Source organism: Scyliorhinus torazame, chromosome 1, assembly GCF_047496885.1.
Source record: "Scyliorhinus torazame isolate Kashiwa2021f chromosome 1, sScyTor2.1, whole genome shotgun sequence".
Taxonomy (NCBI): domain Eukaryota; kingdom Metazoa; phylum Chordata; class Chondrichthyes; order Carcharhiniformes; family Scyliorhinidae; genus Scyliorhinus; species Scyliorhinus torazame.
In genome coordinates, this window is record NC_092707.1 from 379,788,288 (window position 1) to 379,812,626 (window position 24,339).

The 24,339-nt window shown below is 46.1% G+C and overlaps 1 protein-coding gene across 5 annotated transcripts in view; it reads left to right on the top strand.

Annotated features, from left to right (window-relative positions):
- The window catches only part of birc6 (baculoviral IAP repeat containing 6), a 371,663-nt gene that overhangs the window by 293,758 nt on the left and 53,566 nt on the right, over nt 1-24,339 (top strand). For all 5 annotated transcript variants that reach the window (XM_072512201.1, XM_072512210.1, XM_072512218.1 and 2 more), the window contains one exon: nt 20,219-20,429. In XM_072512201.1, coding sequence (XP_072368302.1) covers nt 20,219-20,429 — 211 coding nt within the window. The remainder of the gene's footprint in view (nt 1-20,218; nt 20,430-24,339) is intronic.

The window sequence follows — 24,339 nt, forward strand, 5'->3', positions numbered from 1 at the left end:
ATACTTTTCAATCTCAATAATCAAACCCAGCTTTCGGATCATGCCCCACATTGGGTGGACCTGGAATTAGGAGAGGAAAGGGAGCAGAGAACACTCTGGCGATTAGATGTGGGACTGATGGCGGATGAGGGAGTGTGTGCAAGAGTGCGGGAGTGTATTGAGAGATATCTGGAGGTCAATGACGACGGCGAGGTCCCTGTGGGAGTGGTATGGGAAGCACTAAAAGCGGTGGTAAGAAGAGAGCTGATCTCCATTGGGGCCCACAAAAGGAAAACAGAGGCCAAGGAAAGGGAAAGGTTACTGGGGGAGATTTTAAGGGTGGATAGGGAATTTGCAGAGACCCCGGAGGAGGAATTGTACAGGGAGAGGAGACGACTCCAGACGGAATTTGACCTTCTGACCACCAGAAAGGCGGAGGTACTGTGGAGGAAGGCACAGGGGAGGAGGTATGAATATGGGGAAAAGGCGAGTCGCCTGTTGGCTCATCAATTGCGAAAGAGGGCAGCAGCGAGGGAGATCGGAGGAATTAGAGACGAAAGGGGAGACACGGTGCGAAGGGCAGGAAAGATAAATGAGGTGTTCAAGACCTTCTATGAGGAACTGTATAGGTCTCAACCCCCAGAGGGAGAGGAGGGGATGCGGCAGTTCCTGGACCAATTGAGGTTCCCGAAAGTGGAGGAGCGGGGGGTGGTAGGCCTGGGGGCACCGATTGGGGTGGACGAGGTTATTAAGGGACTGGGAAGCATGCAAGCAGGAAAGGCCCCAGGACCAGACGGGTTCCCGGTGGAGTATTACAGAAAATATGTGGACTTGTTGGCCCCGTTGATGGTGAGGACGTTCAATGAGGCCAGGAAAGGGGGGACTCTACCCCCGACGATGTCGGAGGCGACGATATCGTTAATTTTGAAGAGGGATAAAGATCCGTTGCAGTGCGGGTCCTATAGACCCATTTCATTGTTGAACGTGGACGCCAAATTGTTGGCAAAGGTACTGGCATCGAGGATAGAGGACTGTGTCCCGGGGGTGGTGCACGAAGACCAGACAGGGTTCGTAAAAGGGAGACAACTGAATGTTAACGTGCGACGACTATTAGGGGTGATAATGATGCCCCCAGTGGAGGGGGAGGCAGAGATAGTGGCGGCAATGGACGCAGAGAAGGCATTTGATAGGGTGGAGTGGGGGTATTTATGGGAAGTGTTAAGGAGGTTTGGGTTTGGGAACGGGTTTATTAGCTGGGTTAGACTTCTTTATGGGGCTCCAACGGCAAGCGTAGTTACAGGTCGACATAGATCGGAGTATTTCCGACTATATAGGGGAACAAGACGGATGCCCGCTGTCTCCATTGTTGTTCGCGTTGGCAATTGAACCTCTGGCCATGGCGTTGAGAGACTCCAGGAAATGGAGAGGGGTGATTAGAGGGGGAGAAGAACACCGAGTCTCGTTATATGCGGATGACCTATTGTTATACGTGTCGGACCCAGCGGGGGGGAATGATAGAGGTTATGCGAATTTTGAGGGGGTTCGGGGATTTCTCGGGGTATAGGCTAAACATGGGGAAGAGTGAATTATTTGTGATACATCCAGGGGACCAGAGTAGAGAGATAGAAGGCTTGCCTCTAAGGAAAGTGGAAAGAAACTTCCGATACCTGGGGATTCAGATCGCTAGGAGCTGGGGAACCTTGCACAGACTTAATCTGACACGGTTGGTAGAACAAATGGAGGAGGACTTCAAGAGGTGGGACATGCAGCCTCTATCGCTGGCGGGCAGGGTGCAAGCAATTAAGATGATGGTCCTCCCGAGGTTCTTATTTGTATTTCAATGTCTCCCTATACTAATCACTAAGACCTTTTTTAATAAAATAGACAGGAGCATCACGAGCTTCGTGTGGGCAGGGAAAGTTCCGAGAGTAAGGAGGGGGTTCCTTCAGCGTAGTAGGGACAGAGGAGGATTGGCACTACCGAACTTGGGCGATTACTATTGGGCCGCCAATGTGGCAATGATACGTAAATGGATGATGGAGGGTGAGGGAGCGGCGTGGGAAAGACTGGAGAGAAAGTCCTGTAAAGGGACGAGTTTAGAGGCGCTGGTGACGGCGCCGCTACCGATCTCACCTAAAAAGTTTACCACGAACCCGGTGGTGGCGGCAACATTGAATATCTGGGGACAGTGGAGGCGACAGAGAGGGGTGCGGGGAGCCCTGGTGCGGTCCCCAATCAGGAACAACCATAGGTTCGCCCCAGGAAGAATGGATGGAGGATTTCAGAGCTGGTTCCAGTTGGGAATTAGGAGGGTGGGAGATTTATTTATAGATGGGACTTTTGCGAGCTTGGGAGCATTGGAGGAAAAGTATAAGTTGCCCCGGGGAAATTTCTTGAGATATATGCAGGTGAGGGCATTTACTAGACAACAGGTGAGGGAATTTCCGTTGCTCCCGACACAGGGGATACAGGACAGGGTGCTTTCAGGGGTGTGGGTCGGAGAGGGCAAGGTGTCAGAGATTTACCGAGAGATAAGGGAAGAGGGGGAGGAGTTGGTGGGCGAACTAAAAGGAAAGTGGGAAGAAGAACTAGGGGAGGAGATAGAGGAGGGTATGTGGGCTGATGCCCTAAGCAGGGTAAATTCCTCTTCCTCATGCGCCAGGCTTAGCCTGATTCAATTTAAGGTGCTACATAGAGCACACATAACGGGAGCAAGATTGAGCAGGTTCTTTGGAGTGGAGGACAAATGTGGGAGGTGTGGCGGGAGCCCGGCAAACCACGCACATATGTTTTGGGCATGCCCGGCACTGGAAGGGTATTGGAAGGGAGTGACGGGAGTGATTTCGCGGGTGGTGAAGGCCCGGGTCAAACCAGGCTGGGGGTTAGCTCTATTTGGAGTTGCGGAAGAGCCGGGAGTGCAGGAGGCGAAAGAGGCCGACGTTGTGGCCTTTGCGTCCCTAGTAGCCCGGCGCAGGATCCTACTCATGTGGAAGGAGGCAAAACCCCCCGGACTGGAGGCCTGGGTAAATGATATGGCGGGGTTCATTAAACTGGAGCAGATAAAGTTTGCCCTGAGAGGATCGGCTCAAGGGTTCACCAGGCGGTGGCAGCCATTTCTCGACTACCTAGGGGAACGTTAGAGGGAAGACAGATGACCAGCAGCAGCAACCCAGGGGGAGGGGGGGGGGGTTAGTTTAGGTCAAAGATAAAGGGGTTTTGTTACTTGTGTATTTAAAATTTCTGTATTGTTATTGTTGCGTTTGCTTTGTAAGAGGGGAAAAATTGTTGTTTGGGAAAAAAATTTCAATAAAACATTTATAAAAAAAAAATAATCAAACCCAGTTGGTATGCAGTTTTCCTGCAAAATCCAAGTAGAAGTGCGGGGCAAAGTATCATGTACAAAACTGATGCTTTCAGTGATCAGGAATAGAGCAATCTGCCTAATCAGTGACTGCAGTGGAAGTCATCCAGTGCCTGAAATTTAGCTGGTAGAGCAGATCATTTCTTCAATTTAAAAATCTTTATAGGGACCGGAATTAAGTTGAGCTTTGAAGCTTTATGTTGAGTTCACTTTGTACCCTCGCCTTTTTAAAAAAAAAATGAATCAAATGTTGAACAACATGGAAACTGAAGCTGTGGCCTCCCCATCCCTGCCTTTGCCCATATCCTTTAATACCTTCGCTGAAAAATAAATCTGCAAATCAGTTTTAAAATTTACAATTGATGTAGCATCTATTGTCAATTGCAGAAGAGTTTTCCGACTTCTACCATTGTTTATGTTGAGGAAGAGTGGTGGAGAGCTTTAAGGCGGGAATTCCAGAGCTTGGCATGGCCACCAGTGGTAGAACGCGGTAGCACAGTGGTTAGCACTGTTGCTTCGCAGCACCAGGGACCTAGATTCGACTCCTGGCTTGGGTCACTGTCTGTGCGGAGTCTGCATGTTCTCCCCTTTTCTGCGTGGGTTTCCTCCGGTTTCCTCCCACAAGGGCAGCACGGTAGCCTTGTGGATAGCACAATTGCTTCACAGCTCCAAGGTCCCAGGTTCGATTCTGGCTTGGGTCACTGTCTGTGCGGAGTCTGCACATCCTCCCCGTGTGTGCGTGGGTTTTCTCCGGGTGCTCCGGTTTCCTCCCACAGTCCAAAGATGTGCGGGTTAGGTGGATTGGTCATGATAAATTGCCCTTAGTGTCCAAAATTGCCCTTAGTGTTGGGTGGGGTTACTGGGTTATGGGGATAGGGTGGCGGTGTTGACCTTGGGTAGGGTGCTCTTTCCAAGAGCCGGTGCAGACTCGATGGGCTGAATGGCCTCCTTCTGCACTGTAAATTCTATGATAAAGTCCTGAAAGATGTGTTGTTAAGTGAATTGAACACTCTGAATTCTCCCTCAGAGTACCCGAACAGGCGCCATAATGTGGCGACTAGGGGCTTTTCACGGTAACTTCATTGCGGTGTTAATGTCAATCTACTTGTGACACTAATAAAGATTATTATTATTATTACTATAATTAACAGTGTAATACCCAAAAAGCCAAATTGGAGAGATCTCAGAGTTGTGGGGCTGGAGGAGGTTATAGCAGAATAGAGGGGGGTGTGGGCATAGGGGAATTTGAAATCAAGGATGAGAGTTGAAAAATCAAGATATTACTGGACCAGGGACCAATGTAGGTCAGCAAACTCAAGTGTGATGAGTGAATAGGACTTGGTGTGGATTAGGATATATGGACTGCAGAGTTTATGAAGGAAGAATGGCACCTATGGAAGGTTATTAGATGACTGCTGGCTACTGTGGAACATGCCTTGATCTCAGTCAGTGCCTTAGGGGAAGTAATTGGAGGGAAATTCAAAAACAAAAGTAGATTAATTTCCTCATGTAAAGTTTGATATCATTCTGGAGGTGGTGACCCTCTGGGAGAAAATAAAGATTTGTATTTCTCTCTTCAGATACAGGCCACAATGATGCCTGCTCGTTATAAACCTGTAGTGAGTCTGTACAACAGGCTACCAATTGCTGTTAATGATGCACCATCATATTACAACGCAAGGAAAACTTTTGATAATGATGGCAAGTCGCTCATTAAAATAGGCAACTGCAGAGGAGGCTTTCTTGCAACAAATACCTTGGGTTGTTTAATGCAAGTCAGAAACCCTGGTTAAAATTCTACATTTAATTTTCCTCAAGATCTTGGAGCCCAAATAATTGCTTGGGAAATGTTTTCCCCTAAACTGGGATGGATTGATGAAGGAAAATATTTCCAATATGGGAGTCTTAAGGGTTCTTTCCTGTTTTGGTTTATTTAAAATAAGCAGGTTTAAGATATGTTTAAAGACTGATGTAGTAGAAGCAGCTCCCAAAAAATATAAATGCCGGGACTGTATTTGCAAATCTTCTGCATCTCCGATATTGATGAATTGGTCTCAGTATTTAGATTTCCATACGCCGTGGTTGTGGCAGGATAGCCATTTTCATCCAATTAAGCTGTACTGGGGTTGTTAAATGGTTTGGAAAGAGAATTTAGTGCTGCTCAATATTACCTATTTAATGGGCCATTAGGTGCAGCTATTCTTGCATTCAACATCTCTGTATACTAAAGGGTTAGAATTGAAGTTATTTAGCAACAGTAAATTGAGCCCCCTGCTCTTCAAATGAAGAAAGTGCATAAATAGCATGTGAATTCACACCAGGTTGTGAGCAATTGGCTCAACAATAGCTCCTATGATTTTTATAAGTATTCTGCAAGAATCCACATGTGATGCCATAAAGTATGTTCGTGCCCACATGAGATTAGTTGTGTAATGATGCATAAAATGTTCTGGTAGCCTGTAATTATTCATTCATTTTGTGACGATCCTTGGAGGCTTTTATGAAAATCCTCTCCTTTGTGAGCCAACCTTTGCTACATATTAAATTGAGAGTGATTTTTTAATTCTTGTGGTTATGACAAGGTCTCAGGACTAATTTAAAATTGATATTTTTTAAAAAGAAGTTGTTTCATTTTGGGCAGCAAACCTCGGACCGATTCCAGGTGAATGGGTTAAGTAGCACTGGAGAAAATAATATTGCGCTGTAATGCACTACACAAGTGTTTTTATACATTCTTGCTTCTCCCCTTGCTCCAAGAGAGAACTAATTGGATTTGACACAGTTTCTAAATACCTCCTACCTTGGGTATACATTATCATGGCATTAAGCATAAGGTCTTTAGATACAAGAACAAAAGAAGAAAATTGAAATAGCATTGAAGTGATAACATGGTGCAGCCCTGAATGATTGTAAGGAGGGGTGAATAATTTCTAAATTCTGGCCTGACGATTGCTGGGAGGCTCAATGATTTGGGGTACAAATGCGCAGGTCAGAATTATAGGAGCCTAAGACAGGCTCAAGTGCTGTCATAGTAGTGACGACTTGTGCTCTCGAACTAGCTGCGCCCCTTGCCAAGCTATTCCATAACAGCGACCGCAATGACAATGTAGAAAATTACCCAGGTATGTTCTGTCAAAGAAAGCAGAACAAATCCAACCCAGCTAACTATCACCCCATCAGTCTACTTTCAATCATCTGGAAAGTGTAATCGACAGTGCTATCACGCACCGCTTATTCAGCAATAACCTGCTCACTGATGCTCGGTTTGGGTCCCACAGGAGCCAACCCGGGGAGTGAGGGAGTGAGACTTGAACTTCTTATCATCGACACCTGCCACTAATTCCAATTAAGCAACCCTCAGTTCAATTGTCACTTGTAAATGAAGTTAACGGAACTTCCGGTGGCGGCCATGGTGTGAGTAGTTTACCACAGGGCAGCTCCTGCTCGAAGGCATAGGAAAGAGCGCTTTCTACACGATGTTGGGTTTAATTTCAACGAAAAGTTGTAGTTGAAGGTCGGCACAGTAGTTTCCCCTGGGAGTGGTATGTCCGCTGGTTACCAAACCTGGCAGAAGACAGTGAGAGACCTGGCCAAAGAGTTGGAAAAGCCCTGTGGCACAGTAGCAGGTGGAAGGATGGCGGAGAGGGATGGGCTAGTGCAAGGTGGAAAGCCCCAGATGGAGCAGGTGATGGGTTTTATTAAGGAGATGTTCCACCAGCAGAGGAAGGAGATGTGGGGGGATCGCTCGAAGGCTATCGAAGGGATCCCTGAAGGGACCGATGGAATAGTTGGAGAAGTGTGTGGAGGTGCAGGGGTCGCAGATCCGGGAAATTGAAGGAGTGATCTCGGATCACAGCGATCGGATGGTGGCACTGGAGGCAGAGGTGGTGCTCTTAGGAGAATTTTGCAAAACGTTGAGGGCAAAGGTGGAGAAGCAGGAGATACCTTGAGACAACAGAACCTGTGATTAGTGGGCCTGTCTGAAGGAGTGGAAACTGCGAGTGCCACGCGGTACGTCTCGAAGATGCTGGCAGGGCTAGCGGCGGTGAGGGTGCTAGATAAGGCCCCTGAAGTGGACCAAGCATGCATGTCTCTGAGGCAGAAGCCTAGAGATGGGGAGCCACCATGGACGGTCATCGTGAGACTCCATAAATTTGTGAAGAAAGAGAAGATCTTGCGTTGGGCCAAGGAGAAGCGCACCTGCGAATGGGAGGGGAACAAGGTCCGAATATATCAAGACATTGGAGCCGAGTTGGCGAAACGGCGGGCAGGGTTCAACAAGACCAAGGCGGAGCTCTGCTGGCGACGGATAAGGTTTGGGGTGCTCTACCCGACGAAGTTGTGGGTGATTTGAAGGCTGGGAGTACTACTTTGAAACCCCAGAAGCGGCCAAGGACTTCATCAAGGAGCATAAACTTGGGGAGAACTGAGTTGGAACAAGTGGGGAACTGGGGTGCGGGCATTTTGTAATGTTTGGGAATACGGTTGAAGTGGAGGTAGGGATCGGGTGGGTTTTCATTCCCACTGGTTTGGAGGGAGTCGTTTTTGGGGTTTGTTGTTTACTGTTGGGTTGGTATGGGGTGGTAGGGGTGTAAGGTTTATGCGGGGATGGATGTTCCCACCCCTCCCCTCTTGCTTCATGGAGCTGTTTGTGTTTATTGTTTGTTTGTTTGCTCTCTGGGGAGGTGACCTGGAGTTCAGGATGAGTCTTTGTTTGGGTGGGGGAGGATAAGGTCAGTAAGGGGGGGGGGGTCAGTAAGGGGGGGGGGGGTGAAAGAGGAGGTTGGTGCGACGTGGCAAGGGGTGAGAGATGACATGGTCAGAGAAGGGGACCACCTGGGATGGGCTAGGTACAGGGTGGAATTAACGGGACTGGAGTTAAGTGGGGAGGATAACGAACGGCAGAGGGGAATAGAGGCATAGTTTAAGGAAGGGGTGGGTCAGGCAGGTTTTCCACTCGGGATTCGATTCGAAATCGAGGGGAGTGACTATTTTAATGAACAAGCAAACGGGATTTATGAGTGTGAAGGAAGTCAAGAATCTGGGTGAGAGATATGTGATTCTAAGTGGGATATTGGAAGGGACACCGGTAGTGTTGGGAAACGTGTATGCACCAAATTGGGATGATGTGGGTTTTATGGGGTTGTTGGCAGCGATCCCGGACTTGGCCACACACCAGTTGATTATGGGAGGAGATTTTAACTGTGTCCTACAGCCAAAGGTGGATGGTCGAGGCCAGGTTGATGGGCAGGGTACGAATAGCAAAGGAGCTGGAGGGGTTTATGGAGAGGATGGGTATGGTGGATCCGTGGTGCCTAAAGAACCCGGGGAAAAGGAGTATTCCCTTTTTTCACATGTTTATAATAATAATATTTTATTGTCACAAGTATGAAGTTACTGTGAAAAGCCCCTAGTCACCACATTCCGGCGCCTGTTCGGGTAAGCCGGTATGGGAATTGAACCCACGCTGCTGGGTTTGTTCTGCATTACAAACCAGAAGGTGTATTCGAGGATTGGTTATTTTGTGGTGACACAGGAGATTTTGGTCGGGATGGAGGGGACAAAGTACGTGGGGGTAGTTATCTCGGACCATGCGCCCCACTGGCTGGAGATTCGGCTTAGACTGGGACGAGAGCAGAGGCCGGGGTGGAGGTTTGATTTGGGGTTGTTGACGGATGGAGGCTTTTGTGATAAGGTGCTGATGGCGATCGCGGATCATCTGGATTTGAATCAAAGTGGGAGGTGTCGGCGACCCTTTTTTAGGAAGCGCTGAAGGCAGTGGACCGGGTTGGGGTGGGGGAAATTATCTTGTTTAAGGCTCACGCGGGCAGGGAATGGAGGGAGGTATATGATCGCCTAATGAGTGAGATAGTGGAGGTGGATAGGGAGTATTCAAGGGTGCCCACCACGGAGGGATTGGCGAGGAGGAAAAACACGCAGGGGGAATTTGACAGGCTGACAATGGGGTGGGCAGTGAACAGCTACATCGGACAAGAGGGGTGCAATATGAGTATGGCGAGAAGGCGAGTTGCATGCTCGAGCGCCAGCTGCGGAGGCTGGCCGCACCCAGGGAAATATTGAGGTACGGGTTGGAGATGTGGTGTCGGAGCTGGGGAAGATAAATAAGACCTTTAGGGAGTATTATCAGGGGTTGTACAAGGCGGACCTGGTGAGAGAGGAGGGGAGCATGGGACGGTTTTTGGACGGATGTAGTTTCCTCAGTTGGAGGAAGTAAAGAGGCAGGCGCTGGAGGAGCCCCTGGGGCTAAGGGAGGTGTTGAATAATATCAAGGGTATGAAGTTGGGCAAGGCCCCAGGGCCGGATGGATATCCAGCGGAATTTTTTTAAGGAGTTTGCGGCGGGCCTGGCACCACATCTTTTGGGGGTGTTGAATGAGGCGTTGGAGAAGGGGGAGCGGGGACTTGTTGGCGGGAAGAATGGGGGATTGTGTCCCGGGGGTGGTTGCAGAGGATCACACAGGCTTCATGAAAGGTAAGCAGCCCTCGAGCAAGATAAGAAGGTTGTTGAATGTAGCCATGAATCCGCCAGGAGCCCTGGTACCGGAGGTGGTGGTGTCCATGGACACACAGTTGACATTCGTCCGGGTGGAGTGGCGGTACTTGTTTGAGGTTCTGGGAAGGTTTGGGTTTGGTCGAGGTGTGTGGCATGGATGTGCTTGCTATATAGGGCACCAAGGGCGAGTATGCGGACGAATGATATGAGCTCACGGAGCTTTGAACTGCACAGGGGAATAAGGCAGGGATGTCCGCTGTCGCGATTGTTGTTTGCGCTGGCCACAGAGCCTTTGGCGATGGCTCTTAGGGGGTCGGCAGTGGCAAAAGATTGTGAGGGGCAGAGGGAGCATCGGGTGTCGCTCTATGCTGACGGCCTGTTGTATGTTTCGGATTCGATGGGGAGTATGGGAATGATCATGGGCCTGCTGGGGATGTTTGAGGAGTCCTCTGGGTATAAACCGAATGGAGGGAAAAGTGAAATGTTCCTGGTGAATGAATTGGGATGGTGAGTCAATTTAGGGGGGGGTGCCATTTAAGGTGGCTAGGAATAGGTTCAGGTATTTGGGGATTCAGGTAACAAGGGAGTGGACGATGCTCCACAAGTGGAACATAATGAAGCTGGTGGAGGAGGCAGGAAGATCTTAGGAGACGGGATACATTGCAATTGACTTTAGCGGGGAGGGTCCAAGTGGTAAAAATGAATATGCTGTTGAGGTTCCTGTTTATTTTTCAGACACTTCCGATCTTTAAGGCCTTTTTTTGGAAGCTGGACACGATTATTTCGGACTTTGTATGGGCAGGGAAGGTGAGGAGGGTCTGGCGGACCCTGCTGCAGAGGCAGCAGGGGAGGTTGGCCTTCCCTAACCTGCTTCATTATTAGTGGGCAGCGAATGTGGAAAAGGTGCGGCGATGGTGGGAAGGAGAGGGGGTAGAATAGGTTGGGATGGAAGAGGAATCTTGAGGGGTCCAGCTTAAGGGCCATGGTGACGGCAGTGTTGTCAATGGCGTCGAGAAGGTATTCAGGGAGCCCATTGGTGCAGTCCAGGTGACGATTTGGAACCAGTTGAGGAGGCATTTCAGGATGGAGGGGATCGGTGTTAAGGCCGTTGTGTGAGAATCAATGGTTTGAGCCGGGGGTGGAGCTGAGGGAGAGGGTAGAGCTCCCGAAAGGGAGTGTTCAGGTACCTGCAGGTAAAGGACCTTGCGCAAAAGGTCTGGAAGGAGTTCCCCAGGTTGCCGAGATACACCCTGCTGGAGTGACTGCTGCTTCCGGTTGAAGGGGAGGGTGGAATTGGAGATATATATGGGTGGCTGGGAGAGCAGGGAGGTGAGCAGGTGGTGAGGATCAAGGAAAAATGGGAATGAGAGTTGGGAGGGGAAATGAATTGGGGAGTATGAGTGAGGCACTGCGCAGGGTAAACACGACTTCTTGTGCGCAAGGATGAGCCTGATACAGTTTAAGGTTGTATGACTCGGGCAAGAATGAGTGAGTTCTTCCAGAGGGTGGCAGATGAGTGTGAGAGGTGTGAGCGGGGCCAGCGAATCATGCGCATATGTTCTAGGGTTGTGAAAAGTTGGAGAGATTCTGGGCAGGAGTATTCGAGGTCCCAGCAAGGATAGTGGGGGAGGAGGTGGATCCGGATTCTTTGATGGCGATATTTGGGGTTTTGTAAAAGCTGGAGCTCATTAGGGGCTGGTTTAGCACAGTGGGCTAAACAGCTGGCTTGTAAAGCCGAACAAGGCCAGCAACGCGGGTTCAATTCCTGTACCAGCCTTCCCGAACAGGTACCGGAATGTGACGACTAAGGACTTTTTACAGTAACTTCATTTGAAGCCTCCTTGTGACAAGAAGCGATTTTCATTTCAAGACCGATGTCATGGCCTTCGCCTCTCTGATTGCCTGGTGACGAATCATACTGGAGTGGCGGTCAGCATTGCCGCCGGGAGTAGTGGCCTGGTTGGGTGACCTGTACGACTTCCTGCGGCTGGGAAAGATAAAGTATGAGCTAAGGGGCTCAGCAAAGGGGTTTGGGTGGGGGATGTTCGTGACCATGTTTGAGTTGTTCGGCGTGGGGAGAGGGGTGATAGGGGTGCGGGGGGGGATGAAAAGAGGGGAAAATTGTACAAACTGTATAGTTGAGTGTTGGGATGCTAGGGCGGGATTCTCCACTCTCGCGCCGAAGTGGTCGCGCCGTCGTGAACGCCGCCGAGGTTCACGACAGCGCGAAACGACCCTTTTCCCGACCGATTCAGGCCCTGACAATGGGCTAGGATCGGGGCCGCGTCATCTACACGCACCAGGCCTTGTCGCCCGCGTAAAGGCAGCGCCGCATAGATGATGCGGCCGGCGCCGTATACCTGCCGTCATCCGCATGCGTGGTTGCCGTCCTCTCTAAGTCCACCCCGCAAGAAGATGGCGGATGGATCTTGCGGGGCCGTGGAAGGAAGGGAGGTCCTCCAGAGAGGACGGGGAATGATCGGTGGACACCGATCGTTCACGCACTGCTCACGACGGCAGCGACCAGTTGTGGATGACACCGGGGGGAACCCGCCGTTTTGGCCTTGCCGCTCGGCCCATCCGGGCCTGAGAATAGCGGTGGTGCCGGAGAATCGCCATTTTGTGTGTCTCCGACGAATCTCCGGCCCGCGGAACTCGACAGGGCCGTTCCCGCCGCTTGGGAGAATCGCGGGAGGGCGTCGGACCGGCGTCCCGGGAAATTTTGGCGGCCCAGGCGATTCTCCTAACCGGCACAGGAGTGGAGAATCTCGCCCCAGGTTTCCCGGGGTGTTTATGTGCTGTAACATTTTTGATATATGTTTGTAATAAAATACATTTTTTTAAAAAGTAATTGAAGTTAACACAAGTTTACTTGCAGTCGTCTTTGTTGACACATTTAGAGGAAGAACTCACTCACTCTAAAGTGATCCAGAACACTTCTGTCTTGTCAGACTCAAATCCTATGGCAAACTGCTGTTCAACTTAAAATCTGAGAACAGACTGCAAAACTACAGACAGACCTGGCTCCTCCCATTAATTACATTGTCTGTATCCCACTAAGATATCACATGACCTACTTAGCTAAGACTAAATAACACTCCCTCATATTATTTACACGCCAGAGAATTTCCAGCAGTCAACACACGATTCCATTAGCCCTTTATCTGTAACCAAGTAAGTGGTTGGAATGAATAATTACCTTGCCTTTTATGACTCTTTAATTACAGCTTTAGAAGATATACTGCCGGTATGTATGTATGATTAAAACCAGGGTTTTTCAATAACATTACTGCAATAAAATATAAAATATTTATATCGATTTCTACGATCCGCACCCAGGAGAGAATCCAACCATCTCCCCATGACAGTCATTGACAATTACCATTGATGAATCCCTCACTTTCAACATCCTTGGGGTTACATTTGACAAGCTGAACTGGACTAGTCATGTAAATACTGTGGCTTCAAGAGCAGTTCAGTGACCATGAATTCCACAGAGAGTAACTCACCTCCTGAATCCCAAAGCCTGTTCATCACCTACAAGGCCCAAGTCAGGAGTGTGATGGAATACTCTCCACTTACATGGATGAATGTGGATCCAACAATACTCAAGTTCAACACCATCCAGGACAAAGCAGCCCCCTTGATTGGCACCTCAACCATCACCTTCAACGTTCGTTCCCTCTACCATAGTAGGATGCACAGTGGCAGCAGTTTGTAACATCCAGAAGTTGCACTGCAGAAACTCACTAAGGCAGCTTTGACAGTGCCTTCCAAACCCACAACCTCTGCCGCCTAGAAGGACAAAGGCAGTAGATGCACAGGAATACCACCACTCCAAGTTGCATCCGCCCTGTCTTGGAACTGTATCACTCTTCCTTCACTGGGTCAAAATCCTGGAAGTTCCTAACAGCAACGTTGTTCTTCTTGCAATACATGGTCTGCAGTAGTTTAAGAAGGCAGCTCATCACCACCTTCTCAAGGGCAATTAGCAATGGGCAATAAAGGCTGGCCCTGCCAGTGATGCTCACATCCCCTGAACAAATGAAAGAAACTATCAGAGTGTAGGCTGCAGTATATTCTGGTAGAACTTTTCAGTGTTGATACTAAATATTTGGATTATAACAACTTTGTGTCGTGAGTGCTAAAGAGTGGCCGCAATTCCACCCCTCTCCAATACTGGAAAGAACAGCATAACATTTTCATTAGTACCGTAAGTATTAATTTCTTATGAGAGTAAATGAGTACAAGTGTGAGAAACATCTGAGCATTGTTAACCATGACATTTTCTACCATGCATTGGAAAGGACACCCTAACCAGAATGTATTTCAGATCTTTCTTGACACCATGCTCCAAGATCATATAGCTCAGGCTACGTCTTTATACCTTCATCAGCAGCACAGCAATGTAGGAAACTGAAGAGCATGGTACATGACCCCGATTGTGTGCCTCTTTATCTTTCTATAAGCTGGTATAAATGGAAGGTCAAAAGATACCTACAATTAACCAAAAATATCAAGGGAAGATTTGAAAGACTCAATGGACCATCAGAGATCGCTTCTCATTGTTGGAAATTCCATGATGAGCCAACAGTCGATTATTTAGCATTGGCTTGCAACGTTGACATCTGTTTAATAGGAATTCCTAAAATGATGGGAGCATAATTTGGTTAGCTGAATTCATATGGCTACTGGCATGCAATCAGCCCAAATAACTCATTTCAAGCTACAGGAATTACAACGTCTGAGGAATTGCTAATTGAAGTCCATTTGTCACTGGAGTGTCCCATTAAGAAATATTTTGTCTTATCACATGGCTTCAGTGATGTCATTGTGTGGGTGGAGCTGGGCTGTGGCTCTGAGTTTTACTTTTGCTTTGGTTTGGGGCAGTTGTGTGGCTCTCAGTTTTTTTGCTTTCATTTTCACGTTTAGCTGCTGGATTCAGACAGAGCAGTCTTGTCCTGTCTCTCTCTCTCTCTCTATGCATTTTCAAAGCTGTTTCCAGATAACATAACTTGACAATAAATAACTGCTTTCTGGAAGGAATTCAAACCTGATGTTTTGAAAAGGAAACAAGAGTGGACACCAGGTCTTGAGTGCTTTGTGTTGGGCCACACCTTTGAAATGGGGTTTCTGGTTTATGGGATCTTGTTACTAAATTGGAACAGCTTAAAGGGGGAAATTTATTAAGGGTTATACATGGAGTACTGTAGCTGTGTGGGGTATTTATGTTTGTAGTTGATAAAAATGTCTACTGTGTGTGTTTATAAAAATGTTAACTAAATTTTCAGAATTAACTTTGTTTTTGATTAAAAGTGCTTAAGGCCTCTGTTGAATAACATCTGTAAGATAGGCTCTTGTGCTCCCCGTAACTAAAATTAATAAGCAGTTGGAGGTCAGGTGAACTCCATGATATACTTTGGAGTTTTTTAAACCCTGGCCCAAAACACATTTTATAAATTCGAGGGCTTTGGCTCTTTTGAAAAATAGCGATTCTTGTGATCAGCAGGATGGTATCTCTGCTCTGCGGTAGAGGAGGACAGGAAGGTCCTTCACCTTTTTAAAGATCTATCAAAGAACAAAGAAAAGTACAGCACAGGAACAGGCCCTTCGACCCTCCAAGCCTGTGCCGACCATGCTGCCTGTCTAAACTAAAATCTTCGACACTTCCTGGGTCCGTATCCCTCTATTCCCATCCTATTCATGTATTTGTCAAGATGCCCCTTAAATGTCACTCATCCCTGCTTCCACCACCTCCGGCAGCGAGTTCCAGGCACTCACTACCCTCTGTGTAAAAAAAAAAAAGTTGTCTCGTACATTTCCTCTAAACCTTGCCCCTCGCACTTTAAACCTATGCCCCCTAGTAATTGACCCCTCTACCCTGGGAAAAAGCCTCTGACTATCCACTCTGTCTATGCCCCTCATCATTTTGTAGACCTCTATCAGGTCGCCCCTCAACCTCCTTCGTTCCAGTGAGAACAAACCGAGTTTATTCAACAGCTCCTCATAGCTAATGCCCTCCATACCAGGCAACATTCTGGTAAATCTCTTCTGCACCCTCTCTAAAGCCTCCACATCCTTCTGGTAGTGTGGCGACCAGAATTGAACACTATACTCCAAGTGTGGCCTAACTAAGGTTCTATACCGCTGCAAAATGACTTGCCAATTCTTACACTCAATGCCTCGGTCAATGAAGGCATCATTAATCGGAAATGGGCATCGCTGGCTAGGCCAGTATTTACTGCTCCTCCCTAATTGTCCTTGAAAGTGGTGGTGAGGCGCAGGCTTGAACCGCAGCATTCTATGTGGTCTTTTATACCTGCAGTGCTGTTACGAAGGGAGTTCCAGAATTTTGACCTGATGACAGTGAAGGGAGGAACATGGCCTCCTTATTTAAGGAAGATGTAAATGCACTGGAAGCAGTTCAGAGAAGATTTACTGAACTAATACCAGGTGTGGGCGTGTTGTCTTATGAGGAACAGTTGGACAGTCTGGGCTTATATCCACTGGAGTTCAGAAGAGTAAAAAGGCGACTTGATTGAAACATAAAACCTGAGGGGTTTTGACAGGGTGGATGTGGAGAAGATGTTTCCACTTGTGGGAAAGTCTTGAACTACAGCCACTGTTTATGAAGAAGAATTGCCCTTTAGCGATTAGGAGAATTTTTTCTGAGGGTCGTGTGTCTTTGGAACTCTCCTCCTCAAAAGTCAGTGGAAGCAGAGTCTTTGAATATTTTTAAGGCAAAGATAAATAGATTTTTGGTAAACAAGAAGGGGGGGGGGAAGGTCTTCGGATGTAGTTGGGAGGTTACTGTCAGATCAGCCATGATCTTATTGATGGCAGAGCAAGCGTGAGGTCCTACTCTTCCTAAATTGTATGTTCATAGGAATAGCAGTATAGTTCCAAATCAGGATGATGTGTGGTTAGGAGGGGAATCTACAAGTGATGATGTTCCCATGCCCATTTTTCCCACCGAGGTAGCGGTTGCGGATGTGAAAGGCCCTTTCAAAGGGGGAGGGAGGCTTCATGTGACCCCAGAGCAATGTGGTTGACTCTTAAATGGCCTCTGAAATTCAAAATCTCTTTTTCACTCTCTCTTCCACCCCCTCAATGATCTGTAGTCCTCAGTAGTAAATTACAAAAGCATATCATAGAATTCCTATAGTGCAGAAGGAGGACATTCGGCCCATCGAGTCTACACTGACTCTCTGAAAGAGCACCCTACCTGGGCCTAATCCTACGCCCTATTTCTGCAACTCCACCCTAAGGGGCAATTTAGCATGGCCAATCCACTGCACATCTTTGGACAGTGGGAGGAAACCAGAGCACCTGGAGGTAACCCATGCTGACACCGGGAGAATGTGCAAACTGCACACAGTCACCCGAAAATCGAATCGATCCCGGATCCCTGGCGCTGTGAGGCAGCGGTGCTAACGACTGTGCCACCGCCCACAATGTAGTTAACATTGACTACAAACACTTGGATTCTCAAATTTATAGGGAGCGGTGGGGACGTGGCTGAGAGCAAAAAAAGGACAGGGCAACTCCCAGATGCCAAGATCTGTTCGATCTGAATCAACATCTTGCAGCTCTGCATCCCATCTCTTAGCTGGCATTTAAGCAGCCTGGTCAACAGGCAGGAATAAACACTAGCGGCAGACCATTGCTGGGAACCTTGCGAATCTCCCCCGATAATTGGACGGGGCTGTTGCGGGGGATAGGGGAGGATCTGAACAATTTCATGAGCTGTAGGGAAAGCAAGTGTTGCTTGGGGGAATTCAGAGGCTTCTTGAGGAGAGTATTACTGGCTCTGGAGGAGTGCTTAAACAGCCACTTACATTGCAGAGCCTGCAACTGCAACTCCCACTCTGTTTCATTGTCAAGTTTCCCAATCCTCGGGCAGCACGGTGGCCCAGTGGTTAGCATTGCTGCCTCACGGCGCCAAGGTCCCAGGTTCGATCCCGGCTCTGGCTCACTGTCCGTGTGGAGTTTGCACATTCCTCCCGTGTTTGCGTGGGTTTCGCCCCCACAACCCAAAGATGTGCAGGGTAGGTGGATTGGCCGCGCTAAACTGCCCCTTAATTGGAAAAAATGAATTAGCTACAATTTAAAAAAATTTTTTTTTTTTTTTAAGTTTCCCAATCCTCTGGGAAGCATTATATCTTCAAATCTGACTCCCAATTGTAGGAATCCAATTTAGTTATGTCAAGCATCCCATCTCTCCATGATGTGATGTTTAGGTGCTCTGATATTTGACACCTTAAAAATGATGCGACCCATGCAGCACTTGGGGGTCGCACCCTGCACTTTTCACTTTTTAATACCCCCAACACACTCTGGTTTCAGTTCATAACAAGCCCTTGATGTCTGAAAATTCCTGTCACTTTTCTTCCTGTCCACCAAAAGTGATGACAGGCGCTATTTATGATTGCGAAATATAATCAAGAATTTGTATGCATTTTTTGTTTGCAGTTTATTTCTATTCCACATCTGTCTTGCTCAGTAAGCATTCAGTAGATTTTGTAATGGACTGGTATAGTTCTTGTTCTGTTTTTTTCCCCCGATGTTCGAGGTTGGAATATGTAAGCAGTTTTTCAATGAGAGAAAGGTAGCGATGAATGTTAAGCAACAAAGGTACCTAAAAGAACTTAAACATACTAGATGGTAGTTTAATATCCACTCTATGCATCTATCTCTGTTTCATTTTAAGTCATCCAAGCAAGAGTGGTTTCATATTGTTGTCTGAACATGTAGGTAATGGCAATGTGTACAGTGCTGGCAGTAAATGGTTTGGAAGCAGATGTAGGCAAGAATATTGCGACATTAATCATAAATGTTACTGCTGTTAAATATTTGGAATTTATCCAGGACATTGAAAGGAAAGGGCAGTTACGGTACAGTGAAGCTCTGCAATATAAATGCAGATAGTGCAGTATAGTATGCTACATTATTTCATGCTTTTTAAAATTGTATGTAATTAATTTGAACATTCAGAATTTGCAGTAATTTTCTAGCCGCTGTTTCTGGAGATGTAACCCAATATTTGAAATGGATGCCGTTTAATCTCTTCTCAAAGGGTCTCTATAAGTAAAACTATGTCTTTATTTTTTTCAAGAGTCTTGCATTTAAAAAAAAATTACGATGCTGGTCAGAAAGAGATGAATTTAGGAATGTAATGCGGAATTCTACGGGCAACGTCTTTCTTAAAAAAAATTTAGAGTACCCAATAATTTTTTTTCCAATTAAGGGGCAATTTGGTGTGGCCAATCCACCTAACCTGCACATCTTTGGGTTATGGGGTGGAAACCCACGCAGACATGGGGAGAATGTGGAAAGGCCAGATGGACAGTGACCCGGGCGGCTGGGATCGTACCAGGGTCCTTAGTGGGGCAGCATCTTTTACCAATGCCTTTGCTTTCAAACAGCATTTTTAAAAATAAATTTAGAGTACCCATTTCATTTTTTCCAATTAAGGGGCAATTTTGCGTGTTCAATCCACCTACCTTGCACATCTTTGGGTTGTGGGGGCGAAACCCACGCAAACACGGGGAGAATGTGCAAACTCCACACGGGCAGTGACCCAGAGCCGGGATCGAACCTGGGACCTCGGTGCCGTGAGACTGCAGTGACTGCGCCACTGCCCTGAACTGGCATTTTTTAAATGAAAAAAGCGCATTCAACCTTGGGGGGGGGGGGGGGGGGGGGGGGGGGGGGGAGAATGTTGGTTCAATCATAGCTGGTATTGAAAACCAGGGCGCATAGTTTTTAATGCTAAATTGTGTAGCTACAATTTTTTTCAAGAAACTGACGCTGTACTCTTAAATATGAGGAATGATGAATGAGCAGTTATCTTGGAGAAAACCCCTTGCATTGATGCAAGCCTGATTTGTACACTGGATTTTGACATTTCCATGAGCACAGTAAAAATACAACAAAGTAGTGTTGCCTGTTAATTTGTTTGTGTCAGCATATAGAAAACTGCATTTAAATATTTTACAGCCATATGTATCACTCACTGATTTATTTGATTTCTGTTGAATTTCTGCCATACTTAATATCACTGCAATGTATATCAGTCGATTGAAAATGTCGGTGCAGTATAATTTTTAACACGTTGCCTTTTCAGCACTCAGTGAGTTTGGGTCTGAATCCAACCTGAAGTTTGTGGTTGGAAGCCTTCCTTCTGTGGTGGCAAAATGATTTTGATCGTCCTCAACTTGAACCCCTAAATCAAAATTTCCTGAAAATCTGCACGGTTCCTCATATACTTATTTCTGGGGATTTATTTTGTAAGAAGAGCCATGTCACGGTTTTGCATTGGTGTGGGTCTATTTTTTTTAATACTTGTCTCTAATTTCTCTGCAGTGCTTGACATGGCCAGGCATGTTCCTCTGTATAGAGCTCTACTGGAGTTGCTGCGTGCCATTGCTTCGTGCATATCCCTTGTGCCTCTTCTACTGCCTTTGTCTGGTGATAACAGTGAGGAGGATGAGGAGCATTCTGAAACACAGACTTCTGTTGGCACTTTACTCGCAAAAATGAAAACATGTGTGGATACATACACCAACAGATTAAGGTATGTTCTGGTGCTCCAAACTGATTTTGTCATTCAGTTATTAGGAACTCGAGGCCAACATTCTTTTGCAGTCCAAAATCCGAGTAAGTGAGGTATTAAATAAAAAAGCAAACCGGGACGCAGTTTAGTTTTAGACAAGTAGAAAGGGGAAAGATTGGGTATTTATTAAAATTTCCAGAGAGCTAGGCTGAATCAAGCTGCCTCATTCAAAACTGAAGATTTTAGTTTTCAGTGCTATTTTGAAGCTTGAATGACAAAGAATGTTCCACCATCCATTTTGAAGAATAAAGGGTTTAAGGGTTATGGTGTTCGGGCCAGAAAGTGGAGCTGAGTCCACAAAAGATCAGCCATGATCTCATTGAATGGTGGAGCAGGCTCGAGGAGCCAGATGGCCTACTCCTGCTCCTATTTCTTATGTTTATCTATCATAAAATGGTCTTCATCCTTTGTCTACTCTCTCTGTTTTCTCTCAGCCAGTTCAACTTGGCATAAGCCACCATTTTCTTTTGCCTATTCAACTTTCTCCTCGAGAATAATCGCAAGCTTGCTGAATGAGGCCTGCTTGCACATCCAAGGGGTAGGATCGCTTGACTATCATGGTCTCTTCTGCACCTAATCTTTGCTGACTATATCCCCTTGTTTCTCCTCCTCCTTAAATGACTGACTGTTCATTTTTATGTGGAGGTTGAACATCATAAAGAATGAGGAGCCTGCTAAAGCTAAATAATTTGATTGAATATGGCTTTGGGTCTGGTTTAGCACAGGGCTAAATCGCTGGCTTTGAAAGCAGACCAAGGCAGGCCAGCAGCATGGTTCAATTCCTGTACCAGCCTCCCCGAACAGGCGCCGGAATGTGGCGACTAGGGGCTTTTCACAGTAACTTCATTTGAAGCCTACTTGTGACAATAAGTGATTTTCATTTCATATTTTCAGAATGAATGCTGAGATGCCAAATATTGATGAAGCATGTTTAAACTGAACTGTCACAACCTGTACTTGCACTGCTCCCACCATATCTCCTGTAAATGTTACATCATTGACGAGCAAATGACCCAGTTGTCGGTTTTCTACACTGACCATAGAGCATTTGAATTGTTAACCTGACACCTTATCATGACTAAACATCGTGACTAAACATGAATAAGCATTCATTTGAAATATTCTTCTTGTTTGATGTGCCACATTATTGATATTGTTGTTAGCAACAAAATCATCTTAAACCAAAGGACTATTGACGTGGACTTTTCAGCTGAGGTTATTCATATTGTAGTTAATGTGTTAAAAAGTTTTAGCACTAAATGATTGTACATTATGTTTCTGAACACGACAGCCCGTTCCCTAAATCTGAGGTAAAAATAAATTACGGATTATACAGCTTCCAGCTGGCGCCAATAACACAATTGAAGTTATTTACAAGACATTCTGATCGAGGAAACCATATTTTTGCCATTTCTTTGGAATTGGTTCTATCGCCAAAATGTCTTCCTGTGCATGCTTATTACTGCCACCAACTGTTTACCATTCACTGAGACTGAGGAGAGTTGGGGCATTTGAAGGCCTTGGATTTTTTCCTTGTGCCCTTGGTGGCGTTCTGGTTGGCTCGTATAGGTGAGGATTGTTTAAAGCAGTCTGATATTTAGGCGTTCTCATCCAAGTGGCTAAACCTGCCGAAATGAAGTAGAAACTTTTGAGCATCACTTAAAAGTGAAATTTGGACTTTGGTCCTGGGGAAATCCAGGGTTCTGTTATTGCTCTGGGTTTCCACATGCTGGTTCATTTCTTGTTATTCCACCTTATTAATATTGAACTCTTGTTTCCCATTATCTACTGGCTGCACTTGACACAAAAATGTAGCTTCTGACTCAGTGATGTAAATGTCAGTGACCTCTTGGTGCTCCTGGTAATTCTTCTGTATCAATCTGCATAATACAATAAATTATGTGTCACTGCGGAAGATGTTTTGTTCATGAAAGATGATTTTAAAAGTAATTCTCCATGAAAATCGCATTCACTCTTACGAATATTGTTCATAAATTGGTCATTTTAACTTTGGATTGGTCTTGATTGCGCAGGCATTTTTTTCATCCAGTATTGTATCTTGCCTTTGAGCTATAAAGCTGTTATCATCTTCTGTCTCTACATTGCCTAATACTGACAAGACATCTTATTCCTTCTACTCATTGACATCCAGCAGAAAGTGCTCATGGATTTTTTTATAACAACGATTTTTGTTTAAGTGTGCAGGTTGTTAGCCTGATGAGGGATCAAAATATTATACAAGCAGACATTGCTTATATAAAACAACTAATCAGAATAAAACACATTTGGTTATGAATCTAGATAATCCAGTTTTATCAGTAGATATTTTAATGTTTCAGCTCCTATAGATTCATATACTTGTACATAAATATGGGAAGATAAATTATTTCCCTACCGTCCCCTTCATATACTTGTACATAAATATGGCAAGATAAATTATTTCCCTACCGTCCCCTGGCCACATAGTGCAGGGAATGACGGTATAATTATTTTTACATGTATTTTAAAGGTTCTAAAAAAAGTTTCAGTTAAAACCCCATGAAATAGAAAAAAAACTTCATAAAATACTGCTGCATTAAATTTATCCCATCACGATTTCAACATGAAATTTGGAATTTTTTGTCAGCAAGTATTGCAGATTGTTGCAATTATCAGCCTCAAAGAGCATTATATGTGGGCAAAATCGTGTATGGTTTCGATGGAGTAAATAAGAAATCTTTTCAAGTGAAAGAAGGATTGGTAACCAGAATGCCCTGATTAAAGGTAATGAAACAGGCAATGAACCAGAGGTGGCATAAGGAAACATTTTTTTATGCAACGAGTTGTGATCCAGGATGCTTTGCCTGAAAGGGTGGTGAAAGCAGATTCAATAGTAAGATTCAAAAGAAAATTGCATGAAAATTTAAAGGGGGGAAGAAATTGCAGGACTTTTGTTACCGCCTCTTGAGGGGTAAGAAGTGACTCCTCTATCCCACCATTCAAGTCTGACTGAAACAGAATTTATTTTCTGAATTTGTACAGGTGAGGGTATTTATCATCGAATTTACAGTGCAGCAAGAGGCCATTCGGCCCATCGAGTCTGCACCGGCTCTTGGAAAGAGCACCCTACCCAAGGTCAACACCTCCACCCTATCCCCATAACCCAGTAACCCCACCCAACACTAAGGGCAATTTTGGACACGAAGGGCAATTTATCATGGCTAATCCACCTAACCTGCACATCTTTGGACTGAGAGAGGAAACCGGAGCACCCAGAGGAAACCCACGCACACACGGGGAGGATGTGCAGACTCCGCACAGACAGTGACCCAAGCTGGAATCGAACCTGGGACCCTGGAGCTGTGAAGCAATTGTGCTATCCACAATGCTACCGTGCTACCTGTGTTTAACTATTTATATGCTGATTGCAAAGGAACCAGTCTGGCAGGCATGCTTGAGTTTAAACAAAAGTGGTAGTTTATATTGGGTTAAAAACCCACCCAGATAAAGACACACAACTAGTTTGAAAGGTAAACCCTGTCTGACCGTCGCAACCCACGCTCGCAAACACACACACACAAGCATATAGAATTACAATCTATTTAATAGTAAGAAGTCTTACAACACCAGGCTAAAGTCCAACAGGTTTGTTTCAAACGCTAGCTTTCGGAGCACTGCTCCTTCCTCAGTTGAATGACGGAAGGAGCAGTGCTCCGAAAGCTAATGTTTGAAACAAACCTGTTGGACTTTAACTTGGTGTTGTAAGACTTCTTACTGTGCTCACCCCAGTCCAACGCCGGCATCTCCACATCAATCTATTAAATGGGGAGTTACCTTTTGACCAAATTAAAATGCAAATTGAGACGGTGAAAAATAGAGAGTTTACTGTCTG